The following is a 15,068-nucleotide window of genomic DNA, read 5'->3' as shown; positions in this document are numbered from 1 at the left end:
ACACATTGCATTTATTAGCTTTGCTTTTTAGAAGATTGGAAAGTGATTGTTTTTTGTTTTTTTTAAAGAACTTCTTTGTTGCAATGCAGAATTTAAATATCTAGAAATCATGAAGCTTGTCTCATCACAGGGTGGAAGCTCCCAATCTGAATGAGCCAAAGACCTCCACAGCCTCCTTTGTCAGAGACTGAAAGGGATTTTTACAGCTTGGTTTTTTGTATTGCTTCCTTGACATTTAAGGAAGTTATTCATGCTTAGGTAGCAAAATAGTAATGTCTGATTATTTTAGAACTTGAGATGTCTGATAATTTTTGTTTGTTTGTTCGTTTGTTTTGTTTTTCAAGTCAGGGTTTCTCTGTGGCTTTAAAGGCTGTCCTGGAACTAGCTCTTGTAGACCAGGCTGTCCTTGAACTCACAGAGATCCGCCTGCCTCTGCCTCCCAAGTGCTGGGATTAAAGGCGTGCACCACCAATGCCCAGCATGATGTATGATAATTTTAACAATGATAAGTTTGTGTTGCTTCATTTGTGCAAATCCAGAATTCTTTTGAAAGAAAAAAAAAAACAGTTAAATACTTTGCGTGCAAAGCCTTTTTACTACAGAGAAATCTAATAGCATTTTAAAGGCAGTAGACTAACAGAGACTGATGATATGTCTTGAAATGGTGACATATGTGCCTTCCTCACATCTGAGTAGCATGATGACATGTTTCAAAACAGTGGGTGCAAATGGATAAGGTTAAAATATGTCATACAATGGACTTGTAAATCTTCTCCATCTTGAGAAACAAAATCTAGTAGTGATTTTGAAAATAAATTTTAGTGAAAGAGACAAGATATTCTTTCAGTCAGGAGCATTCTTCAGGATGGGTCATAATATTTGCTACAGAATGAAAGAAGTCAAAAAAATTCAAAGGCAGAACTATCTAGTGTGTTCTTGAGTCATGGTGGAATTAAAGTTAGAAACCAACAACAAAAATCTGAGGAAACCCTGAAGCATTTGGAAATAAACATATTCCTAAGTATCTTAAAGGTTAAGGAAATTAGAAAATAGTTAATTTTTTCAGCTGTATTATGTATCTGTGTGTGTGCCAGTGTATATGTGTGTGTGGCAAGCTTTGGGCTCCGCGAGAGACCCTGACTTAATATGTAAATGGAGATCATTCAAGGAAGATACCTGAGGTCAGCCTTGGGCCTTCATACACCTTCCTGTACACACATGAGTACATGCAATAAACAAATAAATAGTAAATAAAAAGCTTATACCACCTGAATTCATAGACAGTTAGTTTTTATAAAAATTACCTTAAAATGGATCATGTATCCAAATTTAAGAACTAAAGCTGTAAAATGTGTACAAACTAACAGATACCAAATAGAGCACATTGCCTAAAATGGAAAAAATCAATCTATAAGTTAGGATCTACCAGTATTCAAAAATCTGTACTTTTCAAGAAAACATTTAAGACAATTAAAAAATAAGCTATGTATGAAGAGAAAATAGCTCCTTTCATGTTTGAGCCAGGACAGATCCCTGCAACTCTTTCCAACAACCCAGTCAGCAAGTGATTAAGCCTCAGCTAACATGCCCCTGTGAGTGGCTAAGAAAGCTCAAGGAAGGTTGCTCAGTGTCATTAGTCATTGGAGAAATGCAGATGACAGCCAGCATGGGATGTCCTCAGATATTGCATGTTGAGGATATAGCAAATCTCACGGGTTTTGGTGGGGAGGGAGATACTTAATACAACATTTTGAGAGTAAACTTATACTTAATCATACAACCCAATAATTCCGTTCCTAGCTAGCTACCAAGGAGAAAAGGGTATATGTTTTCCACATAGGATTTGTGAGCAAATGTTACAAAAAAGAAAAAGACATAGACAAAGACTCCTTTCAGCCTTAGAGAGGCGTCTATTTTCAATGCTTAGTACTTAATGCAGAACGCATGGCTGTCTGAGAAAATGAGTGATAGGTAAGGGCTTAGTCCTCTCTGAACCATTTACTGCCCTCTCCATGGCAGGGGAAAGCATGGGAAAGGATGCTTTAGCTGATAGATATAAAAGCACAGGAACCCTGTAGGAACAGCATCACAAACTCACAGCGGTTGCATTACTTGTGCTTGGCATACACAGCTCAAGCCCTCAACATTCAGCCATGCGTGGGGAAGCAGGATCATTGAACCCTACCCTTGCTGACCAACTTTGGCCACTGATGGAGTCTAGATGGGAAGCCAGTGAATTGTTCTAATCCAGAGGCCATGCAGATGACTGGGGACAAAGAAAAAAAAAAAAAAGGCATCACATGTGGGGAAGAGATGAGTAGGGAGCCATAATGTATGGGAAGGAAGGGGAAGCACCCCCAATTGCTGGGATTACAGGCTCGTGCTGTTACTGCACAGAAGGCTTTTAGATTGATTGTTTTTCTAAGGCTCACTGAAGTCCCCAAAGAAGTAAATGTAGAGCTGTGTTCTTCTCTGCAGTTCAGTGATTCCTAGCACCAGCTAAACATTAGCAAAGTTGTCAAAGTGGAGCTGGGCTGCACCCAAGAACAACCTAGTGTCAGTGGACAGGCCATCGCTCTTGTAAAAGCACCTGGGGAGGTTCATATGTGTTTGCCCTGGGTTGCACGTCACAGTTCCTGAGAAGCGCTGAAGTGTTCCAGGACAGAGTGAGAACAGAGAAGCTGAGACTTCAACCTTTACCCGGAGAAAAAATAACAGTTCCTGAGCAGAAGTTGTTCTCAAACCCAGGTCTCACTGGTAATGAGGGTACACACTTTGTAAGCTCTGCAATATCTATCCTTTTGCTATTTTGTAGGAGCTAACATGCTTCCTGCGCCTATACAACAATAAGGAAGTCATTGTTCATCATTGGAGGCCCTGGGATAGCCTCTGAATAGATTTTCTATTCAGTGGTGCTTTCAAATCGTATGTCTTAGGTGTTGTAATGGAAAGGAAATGTATTTAACTTCTTATGAGCCTGATGTTTCTTCTTTGAAATGGCTGTGATAGAATTTGTAAATGTTTGTTCTGTAATCTCCACAGTAGGAGGCTTCATACACTTGTAAATACAGCTATCAGTTAAGATTCATTCTAGGACTGAGCCGCAGATTTCTTGAATGGTCTTATTAACAGCTAAATTGTATGCCAACTTGTACAAAGCTTAATGGGGAGGGTGCAGTGAGGGATGAATGCTGGCTGTGTGTGATTGGATGGTGCTTTAGGAATGGAAAGTTGGTAGATTTTTTCCGCGTGCGTGCGTGCGTGCGTGCGTGCGTGCGTGCGTGTGTGTTTACCTAAATGCATGTGTGTGCACAAATGATCTCAGGCATGCATTTGTGACCCCCTACTTGGCTCTATGAATTATTTCAATGTTGAGTTCATAAATAAACAATGGATCATTGTTATAAAGAGTATAGTTTCTTAAGATGCCTACATTGAGTCTAGATTGTATGTTGATATTTATTTTCACCATGATATTTATTTATTTGTTTGTTTGTTTATTTATTTATTTATTTTAAAGGCAGGGTTTCTTTATAACCCTGGCCATCCTGGAATTCACTCTTTAGCCAAGGCTGGCCTTGAATTTGGCATGATTATTAAAAGAGCTGTTTTCTTTTTTATTGTTTTTTTCATTTCTTATAGATAATATATAAAATAATTGTCTGGATCCTCCTCCCTGGTTGTCTGAGATATTTTTATTTTCCCTTATATGAAGTAATATTTCTTCTTTACATAAGTTTAATTTTATTTTTGTAATTGTTGAACTGTTGACAAAATGTGAGTGTTGAAATGTATTGGTGTAAGATGGTGGCTTCCCTTCATTGCAGTAGAAATCTGAGTGAGAATGGGAATAGGTGGCAGAGTACTTACTTAGCATATACTAGGCCTGGGTTTGAACTCTATCTAGCACTGTAAAACTAGTAACTTTTTTGGTAATGAATTTCTTTTTTTATATATAAAGATTTTATTTATTTATTATGTATACAACATTCTGCTTCCATGTATATCTGCACACCAGAAGAGGGCACCAGATCTCATAACGGATGGTTGTGAGCCATCTCTCGAGCCCCGCTAATGAATTTCTAATCATAGTATACACCTTACCTATGCTTTATATTAATTTGTAAAATTTGATAAAGCAAATGGGCACTCGGTAGTTTCTTCCTTTCCCAGTTTGTCTGTATCCTGGAGCAAAATGCTTCTATGTCTTGCTGAAGGAGCATGCAAGCCAAAAATTGCGTCATTGATTGATTGTGCAAATGCAACATTGAGAAATAGACTGTCTTTTATAATCCGTTCCCCTCACTTCCTTAAGAAGAGTGATCAGGATTAACTAACTGCTAATTGTAAGTCTGGTACTTCCTGCGAAGTTACATGGAAGTCACTAAGTTGTCGGTTAACACCCGCCAAAAGTCTGAGACAACACGTTTTAACTGACTGCAGTTGTGTGGCTGGGAGTTTTTAAAGTCAGTGTTTTTCTTTGGAGGAAAGTTAAGTGTTTACAGGGCCAGCAATGTTACAAGCTCATACAAACACATGAAAAACATAAATTTGTACTGTTAGTTCTAAGATGACCCATGAATTAAGGTCACTATCTTCTAGTAGTGAAGGGACCAGCTCTCCTTTCGGCAGCCATAACAGCCGAACATGTGCTTGCCATAAACTTGCCTTGGTCACTTAGAGGTCAGATGCCTGCCTTGTGACAAGGAACCAATCAGAAGTTAGCTGGTGGCGCTATGCTTTATGACCCTGGGTGTGCTTTATGGACAAGCGCACAGCAATGACGCACAAAGCATAGCAACCACCCTGGGAGGGCCTATGAGCCATAACAACCAGTTGACCATTCAACACAGGGCAAGCCCTCCAAGCCTGGAGGCACACCAATCGTGAGCCTGTGCGTACCCCTAAACACTCCCCTCACGCTGCCCTATAAGATCTCTTGGGAGGCCCTAGGAGCTGTCTTTTGCTAGCCATCCACCATGGCGGGTGGGTGAAAGACCCGAGCTAACATGAGGTTAGCTCGTTAAATTACAATAAAGCCTCGTGCAGTTTGCAGCAAGCTCTTGAATCTGCCTGGTGATTGGGGTGACCACAGTCGTGGCCTGGGATCCCGGATACCTTAGTTTTCCGGGGGGTCTAACAGTAGCATCTTGAGTTTCTTTTCTAATTGCCTTAATGTAAGTTTATTTCTTAGATGAACTGTTTATGAGTAGGTATGATGTCTTTGTTGCAATCTAATTGCAGAGATTGTTTGATACTCATCTTATTTAGGAATAAGCATTTATTCACAGATCAAATATGTGAAATAGACTTGCTATGATAAAATTATTATAGTGATTTTGCTTTGGCATTTTTGCATATGTGTATATATAAGCAGTATAATGTATGTTAAAGACCCTCTGGTGTGACGTGTGGCTGTCTGCTAGGAACTGAAGAAAAGATGGCTCAGCAGTTAACAGCCCTTACTGCTCTTCCGGAGGACCTGGGTTCTATTCCCAACACCAGCATAAACATTTGTAACTCCAGGGCCAGGGGAAATCACATCTTCTGACCTCCATAGGCACCAGGCATTCCTGCAGTGCACAAGCATGCATGCAGGCCAAATACCCATGAACATTTTAATAAAGAAAAGTTCAGTCATGGTCTCTCGCTTCCAACATGCTGGAAATTGTACGGGGGGGAAGAAATGTACAGAGTTCTCCGTGTTCAGCATCTCAGCATTCTTTGAGAGTCCCTGGTTCTTATTTCAGAGCTCCAGGCCAGCACTGATACCTAGTTCATGTTAGAGAATAAACTTTTTGACTTGTGCACTTTAAGGCATGGCTAGATTATTTTCAATATCGTGTATAACGCAGTTATAAATAAAAAATGAAGTCTGTACATGTGTAAATGAACACGCAACCTACCCCCCCCCCCAAATATTTTCTCTCTATAGTTGATTGAATTCAGAGAAATAGAGCCAGTGGAAGATTGTTTTTCTGTTCTCTTCTTTCACCAGTTGAATTGTGGGGTCTTACGAGTGTCAGTTTATTCTACTTTGAGGGTATGTGAGACAGGCAGTCAGCTTAGCTGATTGGTGAGCTCCAGGTTCAGTGAGACTTGTCTCAAAATAATGTGGAGAGTGACTGAGGAAGACACCACATATGGACCCTCGCCACTACACGCATGCTTAAACACATGCATGTGTACATGTATACACATATGTACATACCACATGAAACATATACCCCACATACATGCATGCATTTCTCGCGCACGCGCACGCACACGTGTGTGTGCACACACACATACACACACACACACACACACACACACACAGAGAAAAGCTGGAAATTGTGGACGTGTCTAAGTAAGAAACATATTATGGAACTTCAATAAGTCAGAGCAAAAGAATGAGAACATGGATATTAAATAGAACAAAAAGTTCATACATTTTATTGCTTTTATGACTTTCTGCTTCAACAGCTTCTCAACTAAATGGTCAACCAAAGGGGTTACAAATGTATCAAGCGACAGCTTGTTTTATCATAAAATACTATGGGAATGTCCAGTCTCCTCTGAGGGCCCCAGCAGCTGCCACGTCTTACCTAGATCATTGGTCTTTAGTTCCAGATGTGGACGTGAAAGGGGAGTATTCCAGCTACTATCTCCTGTTGCAAGGCAACGGCAAGAGAAAATGCAAAGCCACATTGCTTCACTCGGCCAACCAGATCAATGGTTCCTTCGCACTCAGTCTCATTCATGGGAAGATGAAAACAAAGACGGAAGAAGCCAAATTAAGTAAGTTTTAACATAGCTAGAAGAGACCTGTTCCCACGCTTATTACAGTTAATTTACATGGCTTTAAGTGGAAGGGATGATAATGAAACTCCCTTTCTGCCATTACTTTACCTTTTATTCTTAGGACTTTTTTTTTTTTTTTTTTTTTTTTTTTTGGTTTTTCAAGACAGGGTTTCTCTGTGTGGCTTTGGAGCCTATCCTGGCACTCACTCTAGAGACCAGGCTGGCCTCGAACTCACAGAGATCTGCCTGCCTCTGCCTCCCCAGTGCTGGGATTAAAGGCGTGCGCTACCAACGCCCAGCTGGACATTTTTTTTAATATGAATTATTTTGGTCATTCTGTCCTGCCTGGCGCCATCTCTGGTGGTGGACAGGTTCTTGCAGGGATTGTAAGGACTTGGGGAGGGATGGAGTGAGCCAGACCACGAGGGTTGGAAGAATCTTGCAGCCTGACTGACTAGCAGCCTGAGCGCTTCTTTATCTGTACAGAATTCACTAAGCAGGGATACATTCATATTCCAAAACATAGACCATGTCATTTCTGTGTTTCACTTCCTCTTGCTCCTCTTTTAGTCATCATTAATAAACTATGATTATTTCCAGTCATTTTCCCTCATGTTTGCCATCATTGATAGTTAATCTTTTATAATCATTTTTACTCATCAACCCCCATAAACCCAATTTTTAAGAATCTAGAGACATATGGCAGCCTGTTCTCAGGCTCGTAGTTATTGTGGCTACAAGGGCAGTCGACCAAAACAAAATCTTCAAGCCAGCCCAGATATATTGCCATGTCCCAAGCAGTGTATTATTAACTCTTAATGGTCAGAGTTCCCAAGAAAAATCCTTAGAGAAAGCTGCTGCAGTTATTATTCAGATTCTGGTGTAATATAATGTGTATATTTTGTATTTTTATAGAATTTGTCTATAAGTCTAATCCTGGCATTCTGATGTTCCTTGGTCATATGCCACTAAGTGGCTCTGCATGAGCTAACTTTTCTAAGAAAGGGAGGTCCTGACGTCTCATACTTATAGCATCGTTTTACATTATTCTTTGTTTATCACTAAGTCTCTGTGTAGGGCAGAGGTCACTCCAGCCAGTCTAACTTTGTTGCTGTATATGCCACGTAATTGCCTGCGTGTGTAGTGAGAAGAGGTTTGCAGTCTGATCTGTGGCCAACTCCTCTAGCCAACCAAATAATTTTGACCTTTTTGAGTTTACTTTGGTTTGAATATCTTGTTCCTGTGTAAGTACAGGGACAGATGTTTCAAGAATGTCTCAGAGCCTCAAAAAGAGACCTCTGGCTTCTTTATGTGTGTCACAGCCTCCAAGGCGTAAAGAAGACCTTCAGGTAGATAAGGATGTCTCCCTAAAAGTGGGAGGGGTGGTGTGTTCAGGACTGTCCTGGGGAAGCTCAGTAGAGGTACTCCTGGGAGAAGGCATAAATGATTCCTAAGAAATTTTCCATTCACCCAGTATCCCCAAATTGTACAAATATTAAAAGTCTGCCCAGTCTGCAACAGGTAGAGTTGAAAACCAAAGGTGGCAGGGCAGCCATCTTGTGGCTCAGCTTTGCTGGATCTTTGTCAAGCAGCTGTGCCGACCTTATGACTTCTGCCCTTCCTGTCAGACATGGCTGTGCCACTGTTCTCTCCTCCAGCTTCTCCCAGATCTTCAGTGCCTCCCTACCGAGGCAAATTTATGTTTTCTTTCCTTGTCTCAAAATATAGAAAATCAAAACTAACAAACAAAAATCAATAAGGGAAAAAATACCAAAGACCACAAGCATATAAAAAAGATGGAGTCCATTTTGTGTTGGCAAACTGCTCCCAGCTCTGGCCTGCACTGGAGTGTGGTTGATATACTCAATGGCACTCCATTGGAGAAAAACTGCTTTTCCTTTTCCTGGCTGGATGAATTGCAGATAGCGCTTGATTAGGGTGGGACTTTGCATCCCTTTCTCCATGCTGGGATCTTAAATATAACCGTTTTATGGTTTAAGATGAAGAAAATTAACTCCTTTACAATATACAAAGTTAAGATTAGCTATTAGCTTTTAGTTTCAGACACCAAATTATTAATGTTTACTGCTTTCAACACTAAAAATTTTCTTTTCCTCTTTTGCTTCACTGATTTGTCTTTTTTTCCCCCCAAGTTCTATATTTTGGCTATATTTGTTTCTATATTAAGTTTACATTTGTGTGTGTGTGTGTGTGTGTGTGTGTGTGTGTGTGTGTGTGTGTGTGTGTGTGTGTGTATTAGCTATGCCAATAGGCGTATTATTCCCAGACAAGAAACAGAGGGACAGAAACAGCCCAAGATCCGTCGTAAGCCATCCTCCCAAGACTTGAGCTGTATGGTGCACATGGCGTCTTGACTCCTTGTGTCCTACTTACAGCACAGTTGAGGACACCTGAAGGCATCCTTCTCTGGGTCACATGCTTCAGGGATCACATGACTCCCTAGACAAAGCATGAGTAGACTTCCCCTGAAGGTGAGAGAGGAGCAAACCCCAAACTTCCCTTTTGTCTTCTGATGGTGCGTTTCCCGTATGTCCTAATTATCTAATGATCTGAAAACCACATACAAGAAGAAAAGAGGACATTCCTGGATCAGCCAAGTCAGTCCTGGAACTGTTGCATAGTTTTATACTTTACATTATACAAAGAACAGACCGGAGGAGGACAGGTGGACCTGTGGTTCATTGTGGGGACTGTGGGAACCTATGCACAGAAACAAGAAGCTGTTCTTTGTTTTCTAAGTAGGTAGAAGAGAATACCATGTAGCACAGTCTACCCTGGTGCCCACATTCCCCCAAGGAATTACGAATCAGATCAAAGATTAAAAAACAGAACAATTTAGTATGCTCATTTTCCCATGTTTAATTGTTACTTTGAAATATGTAAGATCAAGAGAGGTGAATGACTGGCTTTCATGTTTCTAATCACGTCCTAACACATTTCCTAGGAACTGAAGTTTAATTGTCAACATAGGATATCATTAATGTTGACTTTTTCTTATTTCTCAGGTTTTCCGTTTGACTTCTCAACACTCCCAAGTTTTTCTGAGGAGCAGGTTTTGCAGAGAGAGAAACAGCTAGCCAGCATACAACTTTTGGCCTTGAAGGAATGCCTGAGTAAGTGCCAGTTTGGGCCTTTGATTCTACTGTAAGACTGTCGCTGTGTTTAGTGTGAGCCCCCTGTGTCTGCGTAGCTGTTCCTGTACATGTTGTCTTAGGTGTGATGCATAGAGCTGCATATAAATAGGTACCTAGGGTAGATGAGGTCTGCAACGTTATTTTTACTGGATTCAGAATATCCTGATTGTCAGTATATCATTGGAAATACTTTAAAAACATAGCTTGCTGGAGAAATTTTGTATTTCTTTTTTTTTTTCATTTTTAAAATTAATTTATTTTTTACATTCCAATCCCAGTTCCTCCTCCCTCCTCTCCTCCCCCATATCCCCCCTCCTCCCATCTGCTCCTTGGAGAGGCTAAGGCCTCCCCTAGGAAGTCTACAAAGTCTGTCCCATCATCTGGTTGAGGCAGGACCAAGGCACCTCTCCACCCCCACACCCCTGTGTCTAGGCTGGACAAGGTGTCTCTCCATAGAGAATGGGCTCCACTAAGTCAGTTTGTGCTTTAGAGTCAGATCTTGGACCCACTGCCAGTGGCCTCATATATTGTCCCAGCCACACCATTGTCACCTATATTAAGGGAGTCTAGTTTGGTCTTATGCAGGTTCCCCATTTGTCAGACCTGAGTCAGCTGATTCTGTGGGTTTCCCCATCATGGCCTTGACTCCTTTGTTCATATTTTTGCTCCTCTCTCACTTTGATTGTACTCCAGGAGTGTGGCCCATTGGTTAGTTGTGGAGAAATTTTATATTTCAAATTTGTATTCTTTGAACCATGTCTAGAAAAGACATAGAAGTCTGTTAGTCTACTTACTGCATATAATCCTTGTGTAGTTTTGGTAGAAGGAAGACAGAGGCTAAAAATAGAAGAACGAGTTTAGTAACTTGTGAGTTGAGTCTTCAGTTTACCCATCACTAATAACTAATGATAACTGAGCGTAGTTCACATGCTGAAGTTATCATCATGGGTTTTCCTTAGCTGGGAGGCTTAACACTTTTTCAAAAGAGAGCAGGTGTTTTTCTTCCACCATTAATATTAAATTGGTTATCAGTCTGAATTTTTATAAATATTAAACATGCGTTATTGCTTAATATCACTATGCTTTAACTTACTGATGCATAGTTGCTAAGAAACTCCTTAAAGTTATGGTACTACCTTAGTTACATAAGGAAGAAAATATTACAAATATATATTAAAAAGTAAAACTGTACTCTTTATTCAAAAGCCTTGCAAACTGTATTGAATTCAACGATCTGTTTATTCAGTAGGAAATAATTTTAGAATTGTAATTTAGAATATTTGAAAAAATATTCACTAGTCAGTTACTCATGGAAGCACTACAAAATCTCTTTGCTCATATAAAACTAAAGTAATTTTATGTTAATTTGTGAAGTTTGTTCAAGAAAAGTATTGTTGAAAAGGAAGATAAGTTTTAGTGGGATTAAGATGGTTCAGTGGGTAAAGGTGCTGCCACCAGGCCTAATGACCTGAGTCTATCTCAGAGCTCCAGTGGTGGAAAGGGAGAGATGACTTTGACCTTCACATAGTAATTAAATGTTAAAAGAATGTGGAAAACAATGATGGAATATGCCTTGGCCTCCACACATGTATACATGTGTACTTACACTCATGCGCATACATCATGTGAACATGTACATACAAGTGTGCAGTTGGCAGTCTGAAGCATTAAGTATTGGGGCTCAGATAGTGACCCAGGGAATCCATTTATGAAGATAATCCTTGCTGAACAAATCCATCCCTTCCCAGACTGGATTAAAACTTTGGTAGCAAAAGTGCGTCCATGCAGTTTTGTATTTCAAGAGGCAAAGGAAAGTAATGGCAGAGTGTCCAGTATATGCATGTCTGAGTATGTTCTTCGGTGAACAGGTGTTAAGAGAAATTCTTTTTAACATGGGAAGGAAGTTTGTTGGGGCAAGGGAGGGAAGAGACTAGGAGAGACAGAGATCTGCCTCTTCAGAGAAACGGCAGAAAGATGAAATGTTTTTAAGAATATTTGTATTTTGTAAAAACTAAAGAATTTAAACCAAAAGATCTTTTAAAAGTCAGTCCCTTGACAATGCTAAAAAGCCTCTTTGTATAAAACAAACCTTCAAAAAGACGTCCTTAATATACCAAAGAAATGGGACGAATAGTCCAGTTCTTCTGGTATTTCCCTGGCCAATTTCAAATGATAAAGAACTGGAGAGTTTCATAAGATGTACTAATTAATGATGCTATTGAGACATAGTATTTTTTTTAAATAACATGAATATCAAATAAAGCTTATTGGAGTTTAACTTTCTAAATGTGTAGATGGAGTTACTGTTCTGCCTGGTCCCTCCGCTGCTTAGCACACAGAGGCATATTAATTCTGAAACTGTTTGGCCGTTGGCTAGGGTTTCCTTCTGGCTAGCTCTCTCTTAATTCTTATCCCATTTCTATTAATCTAAGTATTTCCACGTGGTCTTACCTTACCAGACAAGAGTCTGGACCTGTTACTCCTGCCACTCCATGGCATCTCTCTGCAGCTCCCCTCTGCCTTCCTCTCCCCAGCCTTCTCCTGGTGGGAGCCCCGCCTATGCTTCCTGTCTGGCTACCGGCCAATCAGTGTTTTATTCATCAGTCAATAAGAGAAACATATATAGAAGGACATCCTCCATCTTAAATGAGTTTATGTTTGGTTTATTTTTAAAAAATAACTCATCTGTTATATTAGAGTAACAAATATAAAATATAACTGTAATTTAATATTCCTTATTTTTGTAATTAATAACATTTGTACTTGGAAAGAGAACTAACAATACCTTATCTCAGTTTTTTTCAAGAAAAGGTTTTAGAGTGTTGACAATAAATATAATAAGCCAGTGTTGTCTCCAGTATTGCACTCAGTATACCGGTGTCTTCATATCTCCTAAAAATTCATAGAACACACTAAAATTCTGATTCATATTCAGCTGACAGCCTTTAGATACTTCCTATTCCTCAATAAAGAATTTTCAGTAGTGCTATTTAATGTAGCATTCCTTTGCTGACCCATTTTGGAGTTTTTTCTCCTGAGTGCTTACCTCTCACTTATATACAGGCTTATTTGTAGAGTTGTGGGTTTTGATTTGTTTTGTTTTTTACTTCCGTTAAATATGTAGTTCACTGAATTAAGCCTGTCTCCATCTCTTCCCTCCTTCTCAGCCATTACGGTTTCCTTACCCTGCTTTCCAACCTGTGATGTAATTGGCAGCCTTCCTAAGTCCAGGCCCGCTCGAGTGCAGTTTTAGTGAATAGAATGTGCTCATTGTGTAGCTTCCTTGGGAAAGAAAGCAAGCCATCCATGGCTTTTTGCTGGAGAGGGCCTGCCAGCCGATTGTACAGAAAGGAAATACACAGAGGCTTCTTATTTCCTCGCTGAGGAGACCTGACAGAAACAGGTTATCTCCACTCGGATTTTTCTGTTAATATTTTTGGCCACAGAAAGCTTGTGTTTCTTACCTGGGGCTAAATCTGACCCAGAGAATACCCATGTCAGTGAGGTGGGGTGTTCCAGGGCCCGTGTCATAAAGCTGATGTTCTAAACGGTGGGGTGGTTGCTGCCTTCCCACCAACTGCCAGTAGTGTACACTAGGCTGCACCTAGTGTAATGTCATACAGCTGAATCCTCTGAGTCTGGGGCCCAGGATGGGTGCTTGGCAGGCAGTAAGTTCCCTACTTCTGTTGAATTCCTATCAGTTTCCAGGATGACAGGTTTATTGTAGAAGAAAAATGTGATTAGTCTAGAAGTATTTTTAAAAGAAAAGTTTCGTATCAAAGTAATTGATACATCGATACAGTCTGAAAATTCAGATGATACTGGAAAACTTTGAACGCGGAACAGCAGTGACTCTCGGACCCTTCCTTATCTCTGTGTCCACAGGGGCTATCCTCACCTCTGCCTCTGTGTCCACAGGGGCTATCCTCATCTCTGTGTCCCTGTGTCCACAGGGGCCATCCTCATCTCTGCCTCTGTGTCCACAGGGGCTATCCTCACCTCTGCCTCTGTGTCCACAGGGGTATCCTCACCTCTGCCTCTGTGTCCACAGGGGCTATCCTCACCTCTGCCTCTGTGTCCACAGGGGCTATCCTCATCTCTGCCTCTGTGTCCACAGGGGCTATCCTCACCTCTGCCTCTGTGTCCACAGGGGCTATCCTCATCTCTGTGCCTCTGTGTCCACAGGGGCTATCCTCACCTCTGCCTCTATGTCCACAGGGGCTATCCTCATCTCTGTGTCCCTGTGTCCACAGGGGCTATCCTCACCTCTGCCTCTGTGTCCACAGGGGCTATCCTCACCTCTGCCTCTGTGTCCACAGGGGTATCCTCACCTCTGCCTCTGTGTCCACAGGGGCTATCCTCATCTCTGTGCCTCTGTGTCCACAGGGGCTATCCTCATCTCTCTGCCTCTGTGTCCACAGGGGCTATCCTCATCTCTGCCTCTGTGTCCACAGGGGCTATCCTCATCTCTGTGCCTCTGTGTCCACAGGGGCTATCCTCACCTCTGCCTCTGTGTCCACAGGGGCTATCATCTCTCTGTCCCTGTGTCCACTTGGGCTATCCTCATCTCTGTGTCCACTTGGGCTATCCTCATTCCTGCCTTTGTGTCCACAGGGGCTATCCTCACCTCTGTGTCCACAGGGGCTGTCCTCATCTCTCTGCCTCTGTGTCCACAGGGGCTATCCTCACCTCTCTGTCCCTGTGTCCACAGGGGCTATCCTCATCTCTGTGTCCACTTGGGCTATCCTCATTCCTGCCTTTGTGTCCACAGGGGCTATCCTCATCTCTGTGTCCACTTGGGCTATCCTCATTCCTGCCTTTGTGTCCACAGGGGCTATCCTTATCTCTCTGCCTCTGTGTCCACAGGGGCTATCCTCATCTCTCTGCCTCTGTGTCCACAGGGGCTATCCTCATCTCTCTGCCTCTGTGTCCACAGGGGCTATCCTCATCTATGTGTTCACAGGGGCTATCCTCATCTCTCTGTCTCTGTGTCCACAGGGGCTATCCTCATCTCTGTGTCCACTTGGGCTATCCTCATTCCTGCCTTTGTGTCCACAGGGGCTATCCTCATCTCTCTGTCTCTGTCCACAGGGGCTATCCTCACCTCTCTGCCTCTGTGTTCACAGGGGC

General features: G+C 41.6%; 1 protein-coding gene across 3 annotated transcripts in view; it reads left to right on the top strand.

Annotated features, from left to right (window-relative positions):
• The window catches only part of Mtbp (MDM2 binding protein), a 74,014-nt gene that overhangs the window by 25,149 nt on the left and 33,797 nt on the right, over positions 1-15,068 (top strand). For all 3 annotated transcript variants that reach the window (XM_035449696.1, XM_027431689.2, XM_027431688.2), the window contains exons 12-13: positions 6,607-6,780; positions 9,810-9,917. In XM_035449696.1, the coding sequence (XP_035305587.1) occupies positions 6,607-6,780; positions 9,810-9,917 (282 nt within the window). The remainder of the gene's footprint in view (positions 1-6,606; positions 6,781-9,809; positions 9,918-15,068) is intronic.

The sequence above is a fragment of the Cricetulus griseus genome, chromosome 10, assembly GCF_003668045.3.
Source record: "Cricetulus griseus strain 17A/GY chromosome 10, alternate assembly CriGri-PICRH-1.0, whole genome shotgun sequence".
Classification (NCBI taxonomy): Eukaryota; Metazoa; Chordata; class Mammalia; order Rodentia; family Cricetidae; genus Cricetulus; species Cricetulus griseus.
The sequence above is the reverse complement of the archived record's forward strand: the minus strand, read 5'-3'. Positions and strand labels throughout refer to the sequence as shown.